We start from the raw sequence: 22,298 nt of genomic DNA on the forward strand, positions 1-22,298 counted from the left end.
TGTTTGTTTTATCCAGTGCTTTAAAATGTTGACAGACCCATTACAAATCTACGACACAAATAGATTATATGCACGAAATTTGGACAATGTCGTCAAAATTATGAAGAATAATTTTGAAAAATTTAGTTTTCATAATTATTATTTTAAATAATTTTAAAGTTGCCATAATAAAATGTTGACAATGAACTCGACGACAACGAACACCGCCACTCTAAATGACTAAAGGTCGTAAAATTTTATGAGAAATATGAACAACGGAGTCAAACTTATGAAAAATTAATGCACAAAAAAATATTTTGGTTACTATTAATTTCACAAGTTTTTAAAAGTGTTTTAAACATTTTTTAGGGAATCTCGACCCAAAGATTTCTATTAATTTGATCGAAAATTTGTAGCATTTTATAAAAATCGATGATCCCAAAGAAATTCTTCGTCTCTTTCTATGCGTTCAATTTTCGAATTGCGTCAGACCCACCATCCAAAAAAATCTTTGCATTCTTTCACCTCATCCAATCCACTCACTCTGTTAAATAAATTCGGTTGTTAAATCATCTACTTACTGCCTGCTTGCCTGCCTACCTAAAATCTCACCCTTCGTCATCATCATCATTACCAAAGTGAAAAAAAGTCTTGCTCATCGTCCTCGTCGTCGTCATCTTTATGTATGTTTGCCAATATCGCATCCGACAATGATCATCATCACCACCAGGACCACTTACTACCTGCGCTTCTCTTATCCATCCACTTTTTTTCAAATATTTACCCGTCCTGCAAAAAGGATGGGGCATCATCTCCGTTATCAAATTCTTCTATTCGGATTGAAATGATTTGGTGGATGTTTCCGATTTGGTAACAGTCTGGTAGTTTGGTGATAATTTGGTAAAATCTTTTGCAAGAAAGTATAGCATACCAAAGTCGGTTACATAGTATTCCAATCTTGGTAGAGTCACGTTGGTAATGAGTTTTTCGTAACTAATCTGGTAGATTTTACTGGTTTGGTAACCGTATAAAAATCACGTGGTCATATATAATTTTGATAACACTTTTGTGTCCTGGCAAATTAAGTTTGGACGATATATGTAGAATTCCATTTTTGAAATAGTTATCTATGTACAGTGGTAATAAATTTGTTACCGAATTATTATCCGAGCGAGCGATTTGACCAATTCGAACAATAAACGATATTCTTTCCGCACAGCCCTCATTTTTCTGGGGATTTGATCACATCACTAATCGTGATCTTTTTCTTGGTCTCTTATTATTTATAAATCCCTTCAACTCAACTCCTGTCCACCATTTCCTACTATTTTTACACTCAGAATAAAAAGTAAGCAAATTGCTACTGGGCGGTGTCTATATATGACCTCACCGGTTTGGTAGCGATTTTCTACGGAATTGTAGTAAATTTGCTACCACCTTTTGACTAACCATAACAGCGGGGTAAGGAAATGCTACAAGATGGTAGCAAATTTACTACAATTCCGGTAGAAAATCGCTACCAAACCGGTGAGGTCATATATAGACACCGCCAGTAGCAATTTGCTAACTTTTTATTCTCAGTGTATGTAATCCTAAGCCTCTCACGGCTCGTCAATACGTTGCCCACCCACTCGCAGTAAGCAGAGGTCGACGCTACCGATCGTCCATAAGATTCGCCAGTAGTATTTTCGGGGCCGCCGATAAATCCGACTTCATATCTCTTCAACATACATATGCTTTGACGCCGCCGAAAAGAATCGCAAAAATTGCGCAAAAACCGCAAAATTCAAAAAGATTCGATTACCTACTTCTTCAATATTTAGACGCCGCCGAAAATCACAAAAATTCGACAAATTTGATTTCTTCAATTAAAATACAGCCGTCGAAAAATTACCAAAATTTACGCCACAAAAATTCGACAAATTTGATTTTTTTCAACTAAATACAACCGTCGAAAAATTACCAAAACTTGCGCGTCCATCGCCGCCGCCGCCACAAAATTGGTCGACGTCGACCTCTCTCCTCACACCCACCATTTTTTTCCTTCATTGTGCGAATTACTTACTTGCGTATAAGACAAAACTTTTGTTTTCAATGAGTTTAATAATTCTAATCACTTCTGTTTCTTTTTTATGCGAACCATTCCATCATTATTTTTGCCTCTTCTTAACTATTAATTCACTCCATTGTTGTCTGATAAAAAAAATGCAATAATCCAATCTTCGCGTACATACGTAGATAGTTATCAAACTCATCATCAAAAATAAGAATGCGGGGCTGGAAGACAATGAACTTTTGTTTCTTCTCTTTTCTATCTACTTACACCCGACTTTTAATAATAAACAAGACTCGATTATAGATTTTTTTTATATATGTTTGCAAAAATTGCATTGCAAAATTAATTTGCAAAGTTTAAAAATAAATGTAAAACTTGCATAATTTTTGCAATTCATTCGGATGTTGGTGAACCGTCAAAGTTTGTGTAATCTGCAAACTTTTGGGAATAAAAGAGATGTCATTGGAAGTTTAAGATGCACTTTTATACAATCTATGTACTTTTCATTCTTAATCTTTGCAAATTTGGGGAAAAGATTGGCAAAAGTTGGCGAATTTTACTAGATTACAAACAACCGCTGACAAACCCATCTTTAAACTGTGCAAATTTTGTGTTATGCAAATTTTTACACAAAAAAAAGAGAGAAAAAATGGCAAAACTTTGAGAATTTTACTACATAGATTACAAAAAACCGAGGATAAAATTAAGGTTTGTCTACAAATTGTGCAAATTTTTGTGTTATGTATACAAATTTTTACAGAAAAAAAGAGAGAGAAATGGCAAAACTTTGAGAATTTTACTACATAGATTACAAAGAACCGAGGATAAAAGTAATGTTTGTCTGTAAACTGTGCAAACTTTTACACAAAAAGAGAGAATTACAAAAATTGCTTAAAGTTTACAGGGTTACAAAGACCCGAGTGAATGCATGCATCATTACTTTCCCCGAGACCCAGATTTACGTAATCTACTCTCAATAATAGAAACTATATCGTTCCATCTCCCACTTTTATTTTTCTCGACCCGCAAACAAAATAATTCCAAGAAAATAAAACTCCATCGAGCTCTCAAACTTTACTTTCTCCACTTCTCGGATACCCAGGTATTAGAACGTCCCCCTCGTTCTCTGAGAAGGAGAAGTTGCGAAGTTGACAGTACCCGATTTTGACGCCGCTTGGATATGTTGCATGATTCATTGTTGAGTCGCATTCAAACCTTGCTCAAAATCAAATTTTCATCAAATTTGTATAATTTTCTAAATTTCCTGATCCTAGATACATATCCGACAGGAAAATCTATTTTTCTTTAAATTTTCTTGTAGTATTATCAAAAATTTCCTAGCCTAGTCTTCAAAATAATCAAAATTTCAAAAGATTCGAGTTTAATATGGACCATCACAAATACTTAAACTATCTACGATCAAGACAATAAAAATCAAAAATTTTCAAAATCCAAATTTTCAAAATTGGGTTTTTCGCAATGGCTAATGGTTTGAACTGGGAAAAGTAGTGTTTTTTTCTTACTTTTCATGCCAGGTGTAAATGGAGCCATGGAGTAAGAAATCGTGGATCTTACAATTATTACATTCATCGGTTATCAGTGATAACTTATCACAAAATCTGGCATTGCCACCTTCACAACCTCTCCTCCTCCTGAGTGGCAGGGCGACTAAGTACTTTCCACTGACTCATTATTTAGTCAAGACCTCGCAAAGTTTCTAGAAATGCGAAAACCCTCCCTCCGTCTCATCCGAGTACCACCAACCACTGCTTATTTATGCAGTTGACATGTCGCCCGGTCTGAGCTAAGCGGAAAATAATGTCGTCCTCCTCTTCATCTGTTGAATAATAAAAGAAGCACAAGAACGCAGAAAAATAAGAGACGGTCTCACTAAATTTTGCACAGTTTGATATCTCAAAACCAAAATTGCTCCTGACAAGGAAACACTTTTATGTGCGGAGAAAACATTCAATTTTCCTGTCCGATTCGATAAAATGTGTCAAATTTGATTTAAATTGGTGCAAAATTTAATGCTTGCTCACTCAGTCACGCTTTTGTAGGAAAAAAGTATCATTTTCTAGGAAGGAAATGTGTAGCGGGGTCCAATTTGATGAGGTGAGCTACCAAAAATGTAAGATTTACTCGGATGTTTGTAACGTAACTGTGTAAATTTTGCAAGATTTATGGTAAAAACTGGTAACTACAAAATAAAGAGGGGTTTCACCCGTATAATTTTACGAATCATTTGCATATGACTTTTGAAAATTTAGTGACAAGAATTTACCGAGTTATAATTTCCGAGTGAATTTTGTACGAATTTTAACACGTGTGACATGAAAAATTGTAACGTTTAAGCGTCGTTTAGTATCATTTACTAAACTAATGTATAGATTGTTAACCCAGATTTTCTAGTCAATCTCTATATAGTCGTGAAATTATGAAAAAATTACTAAATTTGAAAACAAAATTTGAAAACAAATTTTCACCTGATACGAAAATGACGTCAACTCAACTTCCCAAGGTCTTCCCAAGGTCCAAACAAGTTACCAAGTTACAAATTTCGGAGTGAATTTTGTGCAAATTAGAATCACATGAAAAATTGCCAGGTTTAAACGTCGTTAAGTATAATTTAGTAAATTAATTATATAAATTAGTTAATCTCCAGATTAATTTATAAATTTATATATTTAATATATTTTTAATTTATAATTTATAAATAACGAACCAATTTCACGCAAAATTTGTAAGCAAATTTCCACTTGACACGAAAATGGCGTTAATTTCATCTTGGAATTTCCCAAAGTCCAAACAATTTACAAAATTTACCGAGTTTACAAATACCCCAGTGAATTTTGTTACATGAAAACTTAAACGTCATTCCGTAGAATTAGTTAATTCCACATAGTGATTGACACCCTAGATCATCGAATAGTCGCATACAAAAAAATTTCATACAAAATTTGGAAACATTTCCACCTGACACGAAAATGATGTCAACTTCGTCTTGGAATTTCCCAAAGTCCACACTCCAAAAAATTGCGACGAGAAACATATCAGTAGCCAATCGGTGTATAACATCGGTCACTCTCATGTCACATATTAAACATGTGTATCACATCATTAAAATAATTATAATTCAATAATTATCGATGCACAAAGTCCAGTCCAATGAAATTAACCTTTCTTATCATCCACCCAAACTTAATCATGCCATCAACGTACTAACGTAACACGAGGCTCGGTGTAAAGGAGACTGTGCAGAAAGAATTTGGTCCATTTTAGCACAATTTTTACCCACTTATACAGTCTAAATAAATTTAGAGAAAACTTAACGCGAAAAATTTTGAGGTAAAATTTATTTGAAATTTGTTTAACACGTTTGACAAATTTTACACAACCATTTGTCTCATCTTAAATTTTATCATGCAATTTACACGAAAATACTTTAAACTCTTTGAAAATCGGTAAAAAAAATATCAATTTCAAGCAGGAATATACCTTATCTTCGAATTACAATTGTTCAACGTGGCTTAATTTAGTTGTGACATTTTACCATTTTTTGCAATTTTCATGAAAAAATCCTAAAACTCTTTAAAAAACTCCTTAAAATCGACCCCATCCTTTCTGCACTGTCCCAAAATTAATTATGAAACTCGATACCGTGTCCTCCTCTCTTCTCCCTTATCTCGATCATCAATCAATCAATTATTGACTTGTTATTCATTAAATTCATCACCCCGCTATCGATTGCACCATCAGTCCACCACAAATTGCATAGCCTCGTCTTCATCAAACCCATAATAATAGTAATAATTTTGTCTCAAATTTCACAATTATGACGACAAAAATAATAATTCCCATCATTGTTTTCGTCTTCGTGGGTGTGGCCCACTCGGGCGAAATCATCGAGTCGGAACGTATCACGAACTGGGGGGAATGGGGATCATTTCATCGCTGTCCGAACGGCACTTTCGCCCAAGGTTTCCGGCTCAGAACGGAACCTTACAAGGGAGCCTTGATCGATGACACGGCGTCAAATGCGGTCAGGCTGTTTTGTGGAGATCCGGGTAAGAAATTAAGAAAGATGATATGGATCGGGGCAATTATAGTGACCCGGGTTTTTATTTTTAATTAATTAAGTTTTCTGAATTTTATGATAAATTATAAGAAAAATTGACATGCGGTCAAACTCTTTTCTAAAGATCCGGGTAAGATACCGGGTCAATTAGTGACCCGGTCTCTGTTTTTAATTAAGTTTCCCACATTTTAGGATAATTTTTTTAAAAATGACAGATTTTATTTTTTGTTTTTAAATGAAAATTTGGGCAAAAGTCGGGTGAAATTGTTCAAAATTCTGAAATTTTTATAGGAAATCTTCATAGATTTTTGTACAACTCTTTTTGTACCATTATTTTGCAAATTTGTACTAAATAAAAACAAGCCGGTGACAAATTATTAATTAAATTTCATATTTAGCAAGAGCTTGACGTCGTATTAGTGTTATTTGCAAAATCTTGCATGAAAATTGTCTCTAGATGTGGACCCAAGTATATTTTAATATTCATAATACTTTTTAAAAAAAAATTCAAAAATATTTGCAAAGATTCCACAAAAAATAGAAGAAAAAACTTGCAAAAAACTTGCAAAAAAATAAAAATTTTAACATCTTTCCAGACAACATTAACACGCCGACCATTTCCTCGACCGAGGGTCACTGGGGGACTTGGGGGGAAATCTTTAAGTGTCGCCCGGGTGGTTATATTCACGGGTTTTCGCTTCGTGTGGAGCAACCCTTCCTCATCCCGGATGATGAGACGGCCACCAACAATTTCCGCTTTTATTGCAATAATGATGAACCCGACGTGTTTTTGGAGGGCGACGGGATCAATCGGTTCGGACAGTGGAGATCGATCAAAAAATGTGCCAGGTCGGAAGCCCTATGCGCCTTGCAGACACAAGTTCAGAGAGATCAGGGACTTGGTAAGGTCCATTTTTTGTACATGAATTGCAGGCTTTCCCTCCATAATAATTTCAAAGTTTTGAAAAAATTTCTGAAAATTTTAGTGCCGGTGAAAATTTCAAGTTTTAACTGTTTATTAAAGGAGAAAAATTTACCCTAAAATTTCATAAAAATTCCCGAGAATTTAGATCCCCTCGTAGTTTCTTGAGATTTCTAGAAACTTTTGTTTTGATAAAAATCTCAATTTCTGAGATCAAAATCCGTGAATCTATTTAGTATCTTCTCCAAATTCCCAAGTTTTCAAGAATTTCTGGAAATTATTTTCTAAATTATTGCCGATCTATTTTGTCTTTTTGAAATTATCGCTATGATTTTTTGTATTTTGTACTTTCCTTAACTTTCCTTAATTTACAAAATTTGGAATTTCATGAACAATTCACTCGAATATCGGTACGTAATCCAACCATTTCGTTTCCACAAGTTTCCAAAGATTACAAAGAAAATGTTACAAAATTTGCAAACATTCGAGTGAATTTGGTGAATTCTTTTCAAAAATTGTTATTCCACCCGTAAAATTACGTAAATGTCCATAACTCATTCTTAATTTTGTATGCAGGGGATGACACGGCCCTGAACAATATCTCTGCCGAGTGTTGTTCTCCACCCTTGAATAATTAATTGGGAATAATGCCGCTCGTCCAAATTTAGCACGACAACTCATCGTCATCAACACTACTAATCAATCTGTCCCCCTTTTGGTTCGAATAAATCCTAATAATTCTTCGCGTAAACGTTATAATTGTTATGTGAGTCCATTTATTTATAAATAAACAAACAATCCTGACCAGCAAAAGGTGGGGTCTTAAAGAAAGCATGTCATCAATTTTCTGGGGGTCTCGAATTCTTAAATATTCTAGTTTTTAGTACAATTTAGCCAAATATGAGCGAATTTTTAGCTAAAACTTCAAAAAATAGATAACACCTTACCCAACCTTCCGCCCCTACAATACATATTATACTATGATTATTTATCTATTCAAAATTACGAAAATTTTGAGATGCCGTTCATCAAATTCGTTGAAAAGTAGATCAAAATTCACGTCAAATTCATTGAAATGCAGACCAAAATTCGCCTGAAATTCGCTCAAATACAGATCACAATTCGCTTCAAATTCGGTCAAAATTAGTCTTACATCCGTTCAAAAACTGGCCAAAACTCGCCATAAATTCGATAAAAAACTGACCAAAATTCGCCTAAAATTCGTTGATAAACTAGTCAAAATTCGGTCAACTCGTCAAATCACACCCTTTATGCTCTGCCCTCGCAATTAATTACGAAACAGTTTGGCGCAAAGGAAGGCGGAATTAGACTGCCTAATTAATACGCAGCACAGTTCGTTAATGTACGTTCATTACATGACGATGACCATGCAATGCAAGCAGTCTCTTAAATAAATACTACGCGAAATTGATGCAGAATTGTGATTATTGCTGGCTGCACGGTTCAAGGCGAGTCATCATCAAAACAATCATTTTCTACGCACTCTAAATAATCCGGTAACTTTTACCAAAATGAGTTTGGTAAAAGTGTATAGTTACCGGTTTGGTAAGAAGCGGTAAGAAATTCGCCGTAAGTTCAACTATACATAAACTGGTAATATTTAAATTGTTACCAAATCCAACAAATGTAATTTTTTGTTACCGGCGTTTATCAACAGTTTTGTTTTGGTAACGAACTCGAATTTCGCGGTATCATTTTCTTACTGTAAACTCACAATGATAATAAATTGTTACCAAATATTTAGTCCCGGTAACAGGATTTTTACCGGATTATTAAGCGTGTCCATCCACTACTATGACTGGACTGACTAACTAAACAAAACTGTTAATGTGTCCAAAGAGAAAATTCTTGGAATCCGATGCAGCAGAAATTCTGCGCCAACATCACAAACAACTCCATGAGCAATGCCAAATGTTTAGTCATCAGCAATTTGCATGTTCAATATTTTGCACGCTATTTTGTCTCCCTCTCATTCTTTACACGTTGCCAAATATTCGAATCGCAAATTTAATTACACATTTTTATGACTTCAAAAAGCGCCACGAACATGACACCAATTCTTCTAAATTTTGAAAAACTAGCCACTCATTTTTCACCTTTCCGACAATTGTTCGTCTTTTTTTTACCCATGACTTGATAATAAATGCCTGATAGCTTTCGAAATATTGACAAAGTTTCCTAGTTTTTCACTAAAACTTCCCTGTCATCCAGACAACAAAACCTTGAAAACCTGGAACACTAAGTAAATTAATTAATTCACACAATTTTTATTACCGGAATTAAACCGATCAAATCATTGTTTGATTTTATATCGATTCATCGATCCCACTTCATCATCCCGATTTCATAAGTAAATCCCACCCCCATTTATAATTATTATGAAGAAATAAATCTCCTTGTAATGATATAACTTGTCATTATCTCCACAAAAATTTTTTTTCTCCCGAATAATAATACAAAAATTTCCCATTTTTCCTTCGCCCACAATTTCCATGCTAATAAATCTTTATGTAACAACAAAACACTTCCTTTTTTCACGGGCAATCTTGAAAACCTTGGCAAATTTATAAATTTTCTCAATTTTGTAACCGGAGTAAAACTATGATAATTCATATCAAAAAAAAAATAATGTATATTTCAAATGTAATTTATATCTTAAAGTACAATGGAGGGAGACAAATGGCAGACCTTGGAAACATAGTCAAATTAATAAATTTTCTCAATTTTCTAACTGGAGTAAAACTATGACAATTCATATTTAAAAAATAATAATTTATTTTAAAGAAATAATTTGTATTCAAAAAATCATTTATAATTATTTTTAATAACTAATTCATATTTCAAAAATAATCTATATCGAAAACTACAACGGCGACAAGTGGCCAATCTTGAGAACCTTGTAAAATTTATAAATTTTCTCAAGTTTCCAACTGGAGTAAAACTATGACTAAATTTCCTCCAAAACTAATTCTCTATATTTCTCAAATCGATAGCTTTTCAGTATCAGAAATTAACTTGACATTAACATTTAAAAAGTTCAATTTATCTCAAAACTCATGAAATTAATGACATTTTAATTTTAACAATTTTCATCCAAACGCATTGCATTATACATCCATGAAGAATCTTTAAATATATTTTTCCCTAATCTTTCCAAAATAATAATTTAGCCGTGTAACCCTTACAATTGTATGACAATTTATATTTAGGAAATTAATCCATCTCCTACTCTTCACCCCGATTTAATAGAAGTAGATAAAAATCCCACCCGACCCGATTAGTTCTTATCCATACCAAATAAATCTTGCACATATTTATTAATCATCTCCACAAAAAAAAAATTAGAGGAATCCTTTCCCCTTACGAGATTTCTTCTCTTCCTTCCCACAAATACCAAATCAAGCGAGATGAAATGATGGTTGGCATTAATTTCTTTCGGCCACTTTTAGTACGACGAGGCAAAAAACTAAATCAAATCAGAGGGGATATATTTCTTATAGGGATTCCGGCGAATTGGGGTTGTCACACGTGACCACACGTGAGGGCGGATATGTATTTAAATACTTCCAACTTTTTCATTTGATCCCGACAGACGGTCAAATTTCGCTGGTTTGTTCCCTAACTCGAATAGATCACAAAAATTTCAAAATATTTTTACATATTGTCACATTTTTCTACGTATATGATGTATTCAGACGTATTTATAAATATTTCCGCTATTATTTTAAAAACACGTAAATCTTTTATAAATAGTTTTCAATTGTCAAATATTTTCAATTTTTACATATTTCTAAGTTTTCACACATATTATTTGAAAAAAGCACGTGCATCTGTTACATATTTTTTTTCAAAAACGCACATATGTATTTTGTAAACATTTCAACAATGTGAGACGAAATTTTTTTTCTCAAAGAAATTGGACCATACAAAATTCGTTACGTAGATTGAAAATACAAATTTTCCAATGTTCTCATTTCTATGCTTTTTTGTACATATTTCGCACATACGTAGTTTTCGTAAATATTTCCGTGATTTTTCGTAACTACATAGCCGGCCTGTGGACATGAGGCGAAAACTGCATCCTCCATCCACCCACAAGAGCACAGGGGTCGTAAAAATTCTTAAGAAAGAAAATAACCACGTAGTAAAAATGTAGTGTGGATGTGGACGATGCGAAGCCATAAAGAAATACACCCATGAATTATTTCCACAGTCAATCTCAACCCTCTCCGATCTAAATTGGAATTGCTTCCCTGCCATAAGATGGATCGTAGTCACGGCAAAGTTGGGAAAAAAAGTAGGGATCACACATTTTTCGAAATTTTATTTTGTATTTTTAAGAAATTTTTAAGTTTGACGCCGAGAAGCTTTTAGAATGATTTTTTAAATTCATATATCGATTAATAGATACAGTGGGTGTCCAATAAATAAATTTCTGTCAAAAATTTCTGTCAAAAATTTCTTAGTTTCCGTTGTATTGCATTGCATCCTATATAAATTTTAATTGCAAATTTCTTAAATCCAAAGAATAAATTTCCAAAGAATTGGAAATTTGGCTAATTGTTTTTTCGAAAAACTTCCATTTGTGCAAAGTTTTTCCTGGGACGGAAATTTAAGCAAAATTCACCAAAAGTGAGGACGCCTATTAGTCCCAAAAGAGATAAACAAAGCAACATCAGGAAACTAGGCACAGACTGGACCCACATAACCCATCCTACATTTAACTATTTCTTAACAGGATTAATTTCTCTGGACAAGAAAAAACACTCGTTATTAATAATCCGTAACCATTTTACTTTTGGCCACATCCTAAATTTTTACCACTTTTCTTCTTAACAGGACGATTTAACCAGGTTCATACCCTACGAACGTAAATCATACTTTGTCCTGATATGTATCATCACCAGACGAAAAAAACAGCCTCCATATTTGGAACCACAACAACATTACTAAAAAACCAGAAGAGATAGCCTGCGAAGGAAATTCGTACCAAAAAAAGTCTCCATTATGGAATATGCAACAATAAAGTAAGGAAATTAGGGTTTATTCTTTAAAAAAATAAGTATTTTTTGTGAGGCTCAAATTCAGGTAGAAATATGAGATTTTTCTTCATTTCCTTACAATCAATTCCAGCAAAATTGGAGTCTTTTGTTGTGAATTCAAATTTCAAATTTCCAGTTTTTTATTAGTTTCAACAGAATTATCTATTCTTTTGTGTAAATCGATGGCACCGTAATAAAAAAAATTCAATTACGCATTTTATCCAATTCTCGGTAAAGATGTTCGATCATGATCATGGCAAAAATCAAATTATAAGCTTTTATCATATTTTATGAAATATTCAAGATAACGACATTCTATTTTTTGTAATTTTAATATAAAATTCTTTACATTTTTCCAGGAAACTTATTTTGCCACATGAATCATGGAAAATAGATAACGACATCCCAATTTTAATAGAAAATTTCCTGAATTTTCTAACGAATTTATTTACACAAATACATGAATACGCCCATTGTTACTGCAGATCGTAAATCTGATTATATTAAAAAACCTATCATTTTACCAAGATAAACAAACAAACAGACAAAAAAATCTGTTACATAGTGCATAGAAAGAAAAAAACGTCAACAAAAACCACAAGAAATTATGTTTGCCAAGCCAATTTCTCAACATTTCACATGCACACAAATTGCCAATTATGTACCTCGAATAGGAGAAGAAGAAGACATAATATTTCCAACCGCTGCCAATTTCTGTAGATTACATTTTTCATTTCCATTTCATTCCTCAAATTACAACATTACGTGAAAACAAATCATGTCAAGAGCATCTTTACAAGACAAACTTAATTTTTTCCTGTTTTGTAAATCAAATCAAGTATTATTCTTTTGAATTCCGCTTTTTGATCAGAAAAGTGATCAAATTCACGCCATATTTTGGTAAAGTGTGTAATTTAGAAAAATGTATGGCTTGTAAATTGGTTCAGAATTTAGGTTAAAAGGTAATTTATAAAGTTTAATTGAAATGATTTTTTGAAAACTTTTCAGAAAGAAGACACCTCAGTTTTTGATTTTGTGTAAACTCCCTAAATTTTAAAAAATACTATAAACAATTTTATTCAAAATTTACAATCTAGAATCTCAAATTTTAAACAGTTAAGGGCCACTCGTAATTTAAAATCTTCAAAATTTCCAAATTTTCCTTTACATATTATTGACAGTTTCACATTTGCAAATTTACGCAATTTTACAAAGTTCATCCGCAATTTTATAAAAATCTGAAAAACTACCAAACTATCCGTAACTTAAAATTTCATAAATTTCTTCTTTACTAAATTATTGACAGTTTCACAAATTTACGCAATTTTACAAAGTTCCTCATTACGAATCCATTACAAGTACAATTTTCCCCAATCAAAGCCCAATATTTCACTCGCATCCCGTCAACACGTACATGTCATTCTTCATTTCTCTCTAAAAACTGTCAGCTAAATAATAAATCACGTCATAATAAATCATCATTCCTCATTTAAAAAAATAGTCGCAAATACAAAACTATTTTTTTTATTCAAAGTACAATATTTTCATTTGCATATCGCAAAAATTGCTATTATTTTGGCGCACAATTAGTGGTCTCTGGTCATTTTGGTCAGTATTGCATTCATTTTCTCTTGCACAACGGGCTCATTCGCACCAAAGGCAAAATATTTTATGAAATCCATTCCCATTTCTATTTAAAATACAACGATACCAAAACAACAATTGTGAATGGTGCATTGTGCATTCAAGATTTAGAGAGAGATATTTATTATGAAGAAGAGGAGGAGGATTGACTCATTTGCATAAAACGATCCTTAATTTAATGAATGTTGCATTCTCCACGAGGAGATAAATAAATGCGTTGCATTGTCCTGAGAAGAAGAATACGTAGAGATAAATAATATCACCATTTTCGTTTCGCGAGCATTTTTGCAATACAATTTGTAACATTTCTTTTTTGGCTAAGATGTCCGAATTTAGAAAAAGAGATGAAACCATTGAGGCAAACATTTTGGAAAATTCTCTTTTAAAAATGGGACTTTGAATTCACAAATAAACGGCACTAGATTTTGAAAAAGTCGAATTTGTTCCGGAAATAATTTAGCAGAAAAACGGTGATGTCAGAATTTAGCATGCCCGAATTTAGGGAAAAGAAACACTTTTTGCAAATTCCTTTAAAAAATGGGACTATGCAAAATTTTTCATTTTATAAAAACGTCACCAGATTTAGGAATCGAATTTGTTCCGCAAAATAATTTAGCAAAAACTGTGAAGTCCGAGTTTCAATGTAGCGAAATAAAAAATATGCACAAACGATAACAAAGTCGGGTTTTGCAAATTCCCCTAAAAAAATATCCCTACAAATTCGCAAACATTTCCGAAAACTGAGTCACACTTTCTTCTTCCCAAAGCAATAATTTTGCACAAAAAATAAAAATAAGTCTGCAGCAAACATGATAAATAACAAGTGCCAATTCCCCGTCAAATTAAGCCTATCTGGTAACACATCAGTCAACTTTTTGCCAACGTAAAAATTCGCAATTCTTGCAAATCCAAATATAAGCACATTTCATTTAACTCGAATCCTTCAACTGTCAAGATGCCTGTCTGCCAGCGGTGCGATAATGTTGACGGAACTTTTTATTATTGCAGTTTTTAATATCATCTCTCTTTCAACACTTTCCTCTTAACATAATTCGCATTACTGGCAATTTTTTTTTTTTGCATATTTCGCAAAGTGAGCAGCTTACTTATGAATGTATTTCGCAATAAAAATAACTCCTCTTCCCATAATAATAATAATTCCCAACGTTGTGTGTTGTGTTATACAGCATAAAATTTGTCACCCCACCACAATTATTAATTAATCTTTGTCTACTTAAAAAAATCGAGTTGAATACATTCGCAAATTCTTTTTCCATTTCGTTTCACTACTTGAACGAACCCACGCCCAGCTAATTTATTAATTTGGACTGTGCATAAAGCATGGGATAGATTTTGGAGAATTTTTTTTACAGAAATTAACAAATTTTGCAAAAATGTGCAAAATTTCCATTAGATTTGACTATGCACAAAATATGGGCTAGATTTTTGAACACTTTTTACAGAAATTAACAAAAATGTGGGAAATTTCCATTAGATTTGGCTGTGTATAAATCTAGGGAAAAATTTTGGAAGAATTTACAGAAATTTACAAAATTTAGCAAAAATTTGCAAAATTTCCATTACATTTGACCTAAATAAATGTACATTACTCGATTTTCGAAGAATTTTGACCTCTGCATCCTCCTATAAATTGACCACATGCTTTATGCACGTTCCCTAAAAGTGCATCCATTACTGTTTGGAGAGCAGATTAAAATTTGCATACATTAAATTCTGCTCACATTCATTATGCATTATGCGCTCACTTACAAATTTGGGTTAGACAAATATTGCATTCGTGCCGATAGGAGTAAAATAGTGTAAAGTGATCCAACACATCTTCTCGCTTACCTGAAAAGTAAACAAAACAAATATATGAGGCATCATTCGTACGTATGAAATGTGGTAGCAATCGGTTACCAAATTTTGCAAACGGCCACGTGGTCATAATAATAAATTTGTCATGAAATAGTGGTGACTTCGAAATTAGCACCAATGTGGTAGCATTCGGTTACCAATTTTTGCAAACAGTCACGTGGTCAAAATAATGAATTTGTCACGAAATGGTGGTAACTTCGAATTTAAAACCAATGTGGTAGCAATCGGTTACCAATTTTGTACCAATTTGCAAACAGCCACGTGGTCATAATAAAAAATTTGTCATGAAATTTCAAAAATTAAAACGTCCTCAGCCATAAATAATTATAGCAGAGTCAAATTTGGAATGTATTAAATTAACCACGGAATTATTTATGGTCCGATTTTTATCAAATTTTGACCCCATCATCCTTTCTTACACGGCCTTGCAAAAAAGTCGACCACATCCTTCCCGCAAGAACCTACGGCTTACTTCCTTAGCACTATTTTTACATGTTAAGCTTAGGATTATGCTCTCTCTCTCTCTATTTATCCATGTACTGGATTACGACTTCCTTCTTTTTACACAGCACGGAAACATGATCATCTACGTACTCTCATAAAAAATGTGACTGGCTGAATAAATAAATAGTAAATAAATGTATGCATAATCCAAGGCGAGTCAGGTATTAAGTAGATGAGCAAGCAAAGCAGTCGACCAGGGTTTGGAAAATCACATTGTGATGTGATTTCTGTAAAATATGTGATTTGTGGGGCAAATGGAACAAGTTTATTCACTTTACTTTTCTATTTAATTGAATAGTTAGGAAGCCAAATCCCGAATTTTGAGCAAATTGTATATAGCAAATATGTATGCCTAAGGTGGATTCGAATTTCTTGATTTCTGTAATTATGAGACAAAATGGGACAGCTTTATTTAATACAAGTCTCAAATTAAAAATTAGCTTTAAAATTAAACTAAATATTCGGATTCAGCACAAAATTTGGAGCATTTTCATACGCAACTTGACCAGTTTTTTGACCAACTTTCGTCTTTAAGATACAAATCTAATGCAAAGTTTGCATTGCAAATTGCCAACTTTGTCCTAATCGGGTCAAGTCAGGTAGCAAAATGCTCAGAATTCCATGCCGAATCCAAGTATCAAATTTATTTTATACTAGAATGCATTTTGTACCACTTTCCCCCAGTAATATTACAATATTACACAAATCACAATTAGTGAATAAATCACAGCGTGTGAAAATCACACTAAAATCACAAAGTGCGATTTATTACCACAATTCAAACCCTGCACTAGACTCTCCCTGCTAAAACATTACTAAATTTAATCCACCATCATGTTATGCAATATTTCTTTACGTAAAAAAAAGTCTACCACCACAAATTTTTTTGCGGTCTGACTCGATTTCTGCAACATTCGCATAATTCTAGCATAGATAGATAACTATGTAAATATATACATTTATCTAATATCTTCATCCTCGCAAAACACAAACCGCAATTTTTTTTCTTTTGCGAAATAATACAATTTTCGATACAAAGAAAATTGCGTGTTTTTCCCATTTCTGTCTGGATGGATCGAAACTCAATTACATTCTTCTGATAAATAAATGATCCAACTTTCTCTCTTTTTTGGCGAGTTTTCTTCTTCTCCTAAAGTCGGACAGTGTTTAAGAAACGCTTAGCGAAATGTCGATGCGATTCGAATCCATGGTTTGTCTTCGAGAGATAAATGCTTTTACCAACTTTTACTGAAAATAGTGAGGCAATTCACGCCGTCATGAATTACGGATAAGGGGCAGGAATATAGGCCAAGTAATATAACGTGGTAACAATCTATTACCGAGGGGCGACTACCTACATATCCGGCAATTTTTGCACATTTTTATTTGAGAGCCTCCCATCACACCTAAAACTATATAAAACTTATTAAAAAGTTAGAATAAAAAACAAACCCGGAGACTAAATCTTACAATTTTTAAATAAAATTCAGTTAGCAATTATGCAAATTATTACCACGTGATTTTCAGTTGGGATGAATATATAAAACAATGTATGGAAATTTAGCACATCCCTTCGGTCAACAATTTATGACAATTTACCAAAAAAACTAATACGGCAATTCACGCAGTCCTTGGTAACTTTGTAAAATCGGTAAATTTTGTAAAATCGGTAAATTTTGTAAAATAAATTGACAAACTTTTACAAAATAAAAAGACGCCCTTGAACTGAGCAAGTTTACTAAAAATTTGTGCGTTAATTTTCCTCGGAAATATTTTCAAAATTTTGTACAAGTTTGTAAGTTTACAGAATTTATAGATTTTATAAAGTTATTACCAAGGCCTGCGTGATTTGCGGCAGTATTAAATTTAACTTTGAAGAAATTAGGACCAATTTCTACCTCACATTTCACCCCAGGAAATGTAAACTACTTTCTTCCCTACAATTGGTCACCTCACCATCATCTCGTCATCGTCATCGTCATGCAATCATGATATCCAATCCACCTCATCAATTATTTCCCTCTCGTCATGTGTGCTTTCTGCTCGAGGGGAAAAATAATAAACAAATAGGTAAAACCCGGTTTGATTAACGGGTTTACGTCCTCACAAATTTGGCCCAACCCAATCTTTGTACCCGTAATAATACACATTTTCAGTGAAAATTTCAATTTTCTAAATCAATCAAATTCTTCTTGAAATGTCAAAAAAGTCATTCGTGGAAGGAAACAAACAAGGTTTGTTTGGGGCTGTGCAAAAATCATGTGTCAGCAGTTTAAAAGTTGTAAGTTTGTTACCCATTTGGTAATAATTAGGGTAAAGTGGATGTAGCAATTATGAAATTTTCTATTAATATTGCACCTTGTTTCTCTTTAAAATTGCACACAATTCATACATATTAACCGAATGTTACTTGCAAATACGAAATCCCCAAAAAAATTTAAAAAATATTTGTATACTTGCATTGTAATAAAGTCAAAATTTATTTATTTTGGTTTTCATAAATATATAAATACTAAAAAGATTTAGGGACCGGGTTATGGTTTTTATTACATGTTTCACATTTCGGAATTACGTAAAGAAAAATGGAAAAAATTCATCCATACAAATATTACAAAAATTTCGGAAAGAAAATAAGAATTGAAATTTTAAAAATAATTTTGGACAAAAAATTGGTCAACATTTTTTTCGGTTCACAAATGAAAATAACGGGTGCCCAAATTTGTGAAATTCGGCTGTTTTTTACTTATCCTTTCTGCACAGCCTGGCCGAAATTAAGGGAATAAACTGAACGAATCCTACATGTAAAGTTCATGTTATTGCTTCCCCAGGCAAAACTGGATGGATGGATGGATGGACGACCTGATTTGGTAAACATGACTTTGTGCATGGATCCAATATGGTACCATTTTCTGTCTCATGTCGCATCGTCCTCACCCCTCGAGGAATTTCCATTTGACGCGTAAATATGTAGCTCATAGTCGCGTTTTTCTCACAGAAAGACAAGTTCACAAGGGAGCAAAGTATGTAGCGTATAATGGATCCGGAAAGTCGATGACAACAAATCGACAATAGATCACGACTCGCTTTCTCTTCATTTCTTTTGACGTCGCGATGTGGAGGACAATATGAGAAAAAATCTGGAGACAGGAATTCATAAATCTTTTACTGTGTTTCTTACTCTGCTAAAAGGGCGAAAAACATCTCTAAAAGGTTGAAGGTAAGTGGTTACCAAATTGGTAAAATCGGTACCAAGTTGCTACCAAAACGTATTATATACAATATTACACGATCAAAAATTGGTAACAAAACCTAATCCAAAATTTCGAGGTTTGGTAAGAAAAACGGTAAATTTACAATCGTTCTACCAAATCTGTAAAATCATTACAAACTGCTACCGAAAACAAATTTGCAAGACCAAAAATTGGTAGAAAATCTTAATTCATTAATTAACACGAAATATGTAAACTTAACCCGTCAAAAAAGACATCATCGTTGTTTCGTTCTTGGATAAAAAAACGTAAATTTACAATCGTTTTACCAAATTGGTAAAATCACTACCAAATTCCTACCAAAACATATTTACATGACCAAACTGATAACAAAACCTAATCCATTAATTAACAAGAAATACATAAACCTGACCCATCAAATTTCATGCCTTGGTAAAAATAACCGGTAAAAACAACATGATCTCTCCCCGTAAAAACAAAATCTGGTAAACAAACAAGTATCCCTGACTTATCGACATCTCAATCCAATAACAATATGCACGCCTCCGTAAAATCCTGTTCTGCTCCTTTCCTTTCCATCTCCCAATTTAGTGAATCTTTCCCTGGCCAAAATTTCTGAGCAGGTGAATGAATCCATACAAATAAAGTGAAAGTCAAAAGCTGCTTTCTCCTCCTCCATGGAAACAGTGATGCCTATGGTGACTGATCCCCCCTCCTCCCATCGAGCCACCCCGGCTCTCTCTCTCTCCACGTCGGAAATCTAGCCCAAAATTCCCCAAACAAAATACAAAACAAAGTCCAGTCCAGGTTGATTTTCACTGGAAAACCTGTACCCGAGAATTCGTGCAAAGCCCGGATTAACTTTTCCACCTCGGCGAAATTACACCAACCAACATCGCATCGCTTACAGCTAGCAAGCCAGACTTACGACTTGTCGTACATAATGCAAACGCACACAATAACATCTTTGATCTCTCCGCCTGAGCGGTAACACTTAGGAGGAAAGGGGCATAAATAAAGGGTGGCATGTAAAAGAAGGGTCACCTTTTCATGAAAAATTTGACCTTTTTTGACCTTGAAGATTTGTAAAGTAAATCGCGAGAGGAAAATGTATGCCAATTTTTGAGGATTTTTTGATTTTTTTTTGAGTGAGGCACGGGCCTCACTTTGTCAGACTCCCACAACCATTCATAAATAAAGGGTGGCACATTAAAAAAGGTCACCTTTTCATGAACCACGTGACCTTTTTTGACCTTGACGATACATATGTAAATTGCAGGGGGAAGATTTATGCAAATTTTTGCACAGCTCCCACTTTTTCAGACTCCCAAAACCTTGCATAAATAAAGGGTGGCACAAAAAAGGTCACCTTTTTTATGCCAAAGTGACCTTTTTTGACCTTGAAGATATGTACATATGTAAATCGTGGCGTATGAAAATGTTCCACAATTTTTGCACGGCCCTCACTTTCCCAGACGCTCAACCGTTTCGTAAGTAAAGTGGAACATGAATAAGTCACGGCAAGGGCCAAGGGAACAAAATAATGCAAATATACCAACCGCACCGTCTAATTTAGCCACTCATCCATCAAAATTTAATTGGGCAATGTCGGAAGAAATGTACAAATAAAATTTTGATATAAAAGTTAGTTCGAAATTTTTGAAAAAGAGGAAAAAATGTATTTTTTTGTTAGGTTATGAATTGATTCATTCACAACAAAGAAAGAAAGTCACCCGAGTTCTTTTCGGTTCAGTTAACTGTGCAACTCACTCATCCAATTTTCGTAATGAATTCTTTCCTAGTTTTTGGTGAACACTCTTAAAAATCTGGGAATTCAATTTGTCGTGAAATTGGTGTACTAGTAAAAAAAGTGCACATTTAAAATTATTTTTTTTTTGCCATAATGTGACAATTCGCAAAGTCGTTAGTTTGTAACTTTAGTAAAATCTAAAAGCATCTTTTACTTCTTATCTATTCATTATTAAATTTCTAATGAAAAGAATTCAAAATAATATTAACGACGTTTAAATATCAAAGTTTAAATTTATTATAATTTTTTTTATCCGCGATTCAACTAGGTGTCTATGAAATTGTCAATACAGGGTGGTTAAAATGTCACGCTACAATGAAAATTTTTCGATGGGAAAAATCCATAAATTTCCATTAGTTACCGAAATTTTGTCTCTGAAAAATGCAACATTTTAAGAATTTTGTCATCAGTCTTGAATAATTTATAAAAATCTCAATCCCAAATCTTGTAACTAATGGAGATTTAGAGACTTTTCCTATTGAAAAATTTTCCATTGTAGCGTGACATTTTAACCACCCTGTACAATTGATTCGCACAGTCCTTGGTAACATTGTAAAATCCGGAAAATCCTTAAACTTACAAACTTTTACAAAATTTGGCAAGTATGTCACAAATTTTTGTAAACTTTCTCCGATCATTTCGTCTTGTGAAATTTACGAATTTTGCAAAGTTACCAAGAAGAACTGCGTGAATTGTGTTAATACTTGTAAAACAAAACCATGACTACTTTGGTCTTTAAGTGTTACTAATTCTTGGTAAATGTGTACCGGTAATCGTGTACCAATCTCTTACCAAAATTTTATAAGAGTGTCTTCCAAACTTCTTTTGTCCCCCAATTTTTCCCGTAAAAGCTAAACTTTCTCTATTACTATTTTTCTAGACCAAATTGTACACATGAAAGTGATCCAGCCCACCCAAAGTAAAGTATACGCTGGGCAACAAGGAAATCCAATTTTGTCCTAATAACCCGCAATCATTTCCCTTCTTTATAACTTTCTCGGTTCACAGAAATTCCGAGTAAGTGCAGATTTTTTAGACAAAATTCTCCCCTAACACAATCCGTGGAGGTGGCCAAGTGCAAAATTCAATAAACCTGGAGAGAGAAACACTTTTCTACTTTTTAAACGAGAAAAA

The 22,298-nt window shown here is 33.3% G+C and overlaps 2 protein-coding genes and 1 long non-coding RNA gene across 4 annotated transcripts in view; 2 read left to right on the forward strand and 1 right to left on the reverse strand.

Moving 5' to 3' along the window:
• LOC110858739 (ras-related protein Rap-2a) overlaps positions 1 to 22,298 on the reverse strand; it is a 63,547-nt gene that overhangs the window by 15,960 nt on the left and 25,289 nt on the right. Inside the window, exon 4 of one of the 2 annotated variants that reach the window (XM_035858982.1) lies at positions 14,823 to 15,593. The exons of the other annotated variant lie outside the window; for it this stretch is intronic. Coding sequence (XP_035714875.1) covers positions 15,522 to 15,593 — 72 coding nt within the window. The 3' untranslated portion in view covers positions 14,823 to 15,521. Of the gene's footprint in view, positions 1 to 14,822; positions 15,594 to 22,298 lie in introns of those variants that run through there. 2 annotated transcript variants of the gene reach the window in all.
• LOC110858738 (vitelline membrane outer layer protein 1 homolog) lies at positions 5,761 to 7,848 on the forward strand. The gene is made up of 3 exons (XM_022107597.2): positions 5,761 to 6,102; positions 6,710 to 7,015; positions 7,612 to 7,848. The coding sequence occupies exons 1-3, from the start codon at positions 5,871 to 5,873 to the stop codon at positions 7,671 to 7,673; spliced, it is 600 nt and encodes a 199-aa protein (XP_021963289.1). The 5' UTR covers positions 5,761 to 5,870; the 3' UTR covers positions 7,674 to 7,848.
• On the forward strand, positions 10,984 to 12,881 carry LOC118438532. The gene is made up of 3 exons (XR_004836884.1): positions 10,984 to 11,353; positions 11,896 to 12,083; positions 12,458 to 12,881. It is a non-coding gene; the product is annotated as an uncharacterized LOC118438532 (long non-coding RNA).

This window comes from Folsomia candida, unplaced genomic scaffold, assembly GCF_002217175.1.
Source record: "Folsomia candida strain VU population unplaced genomic scaffold, ASM221717v1 Fcan01_Sc022, whole genome shotgun sequence".
Taxonomy (NCBI): domain Eukaryota; kingdom Metazoa; phylum Arthropoda; class Collembola; order Entomobryomorpha; family Isotomidae; genus Folsomia; species Folsomia candida.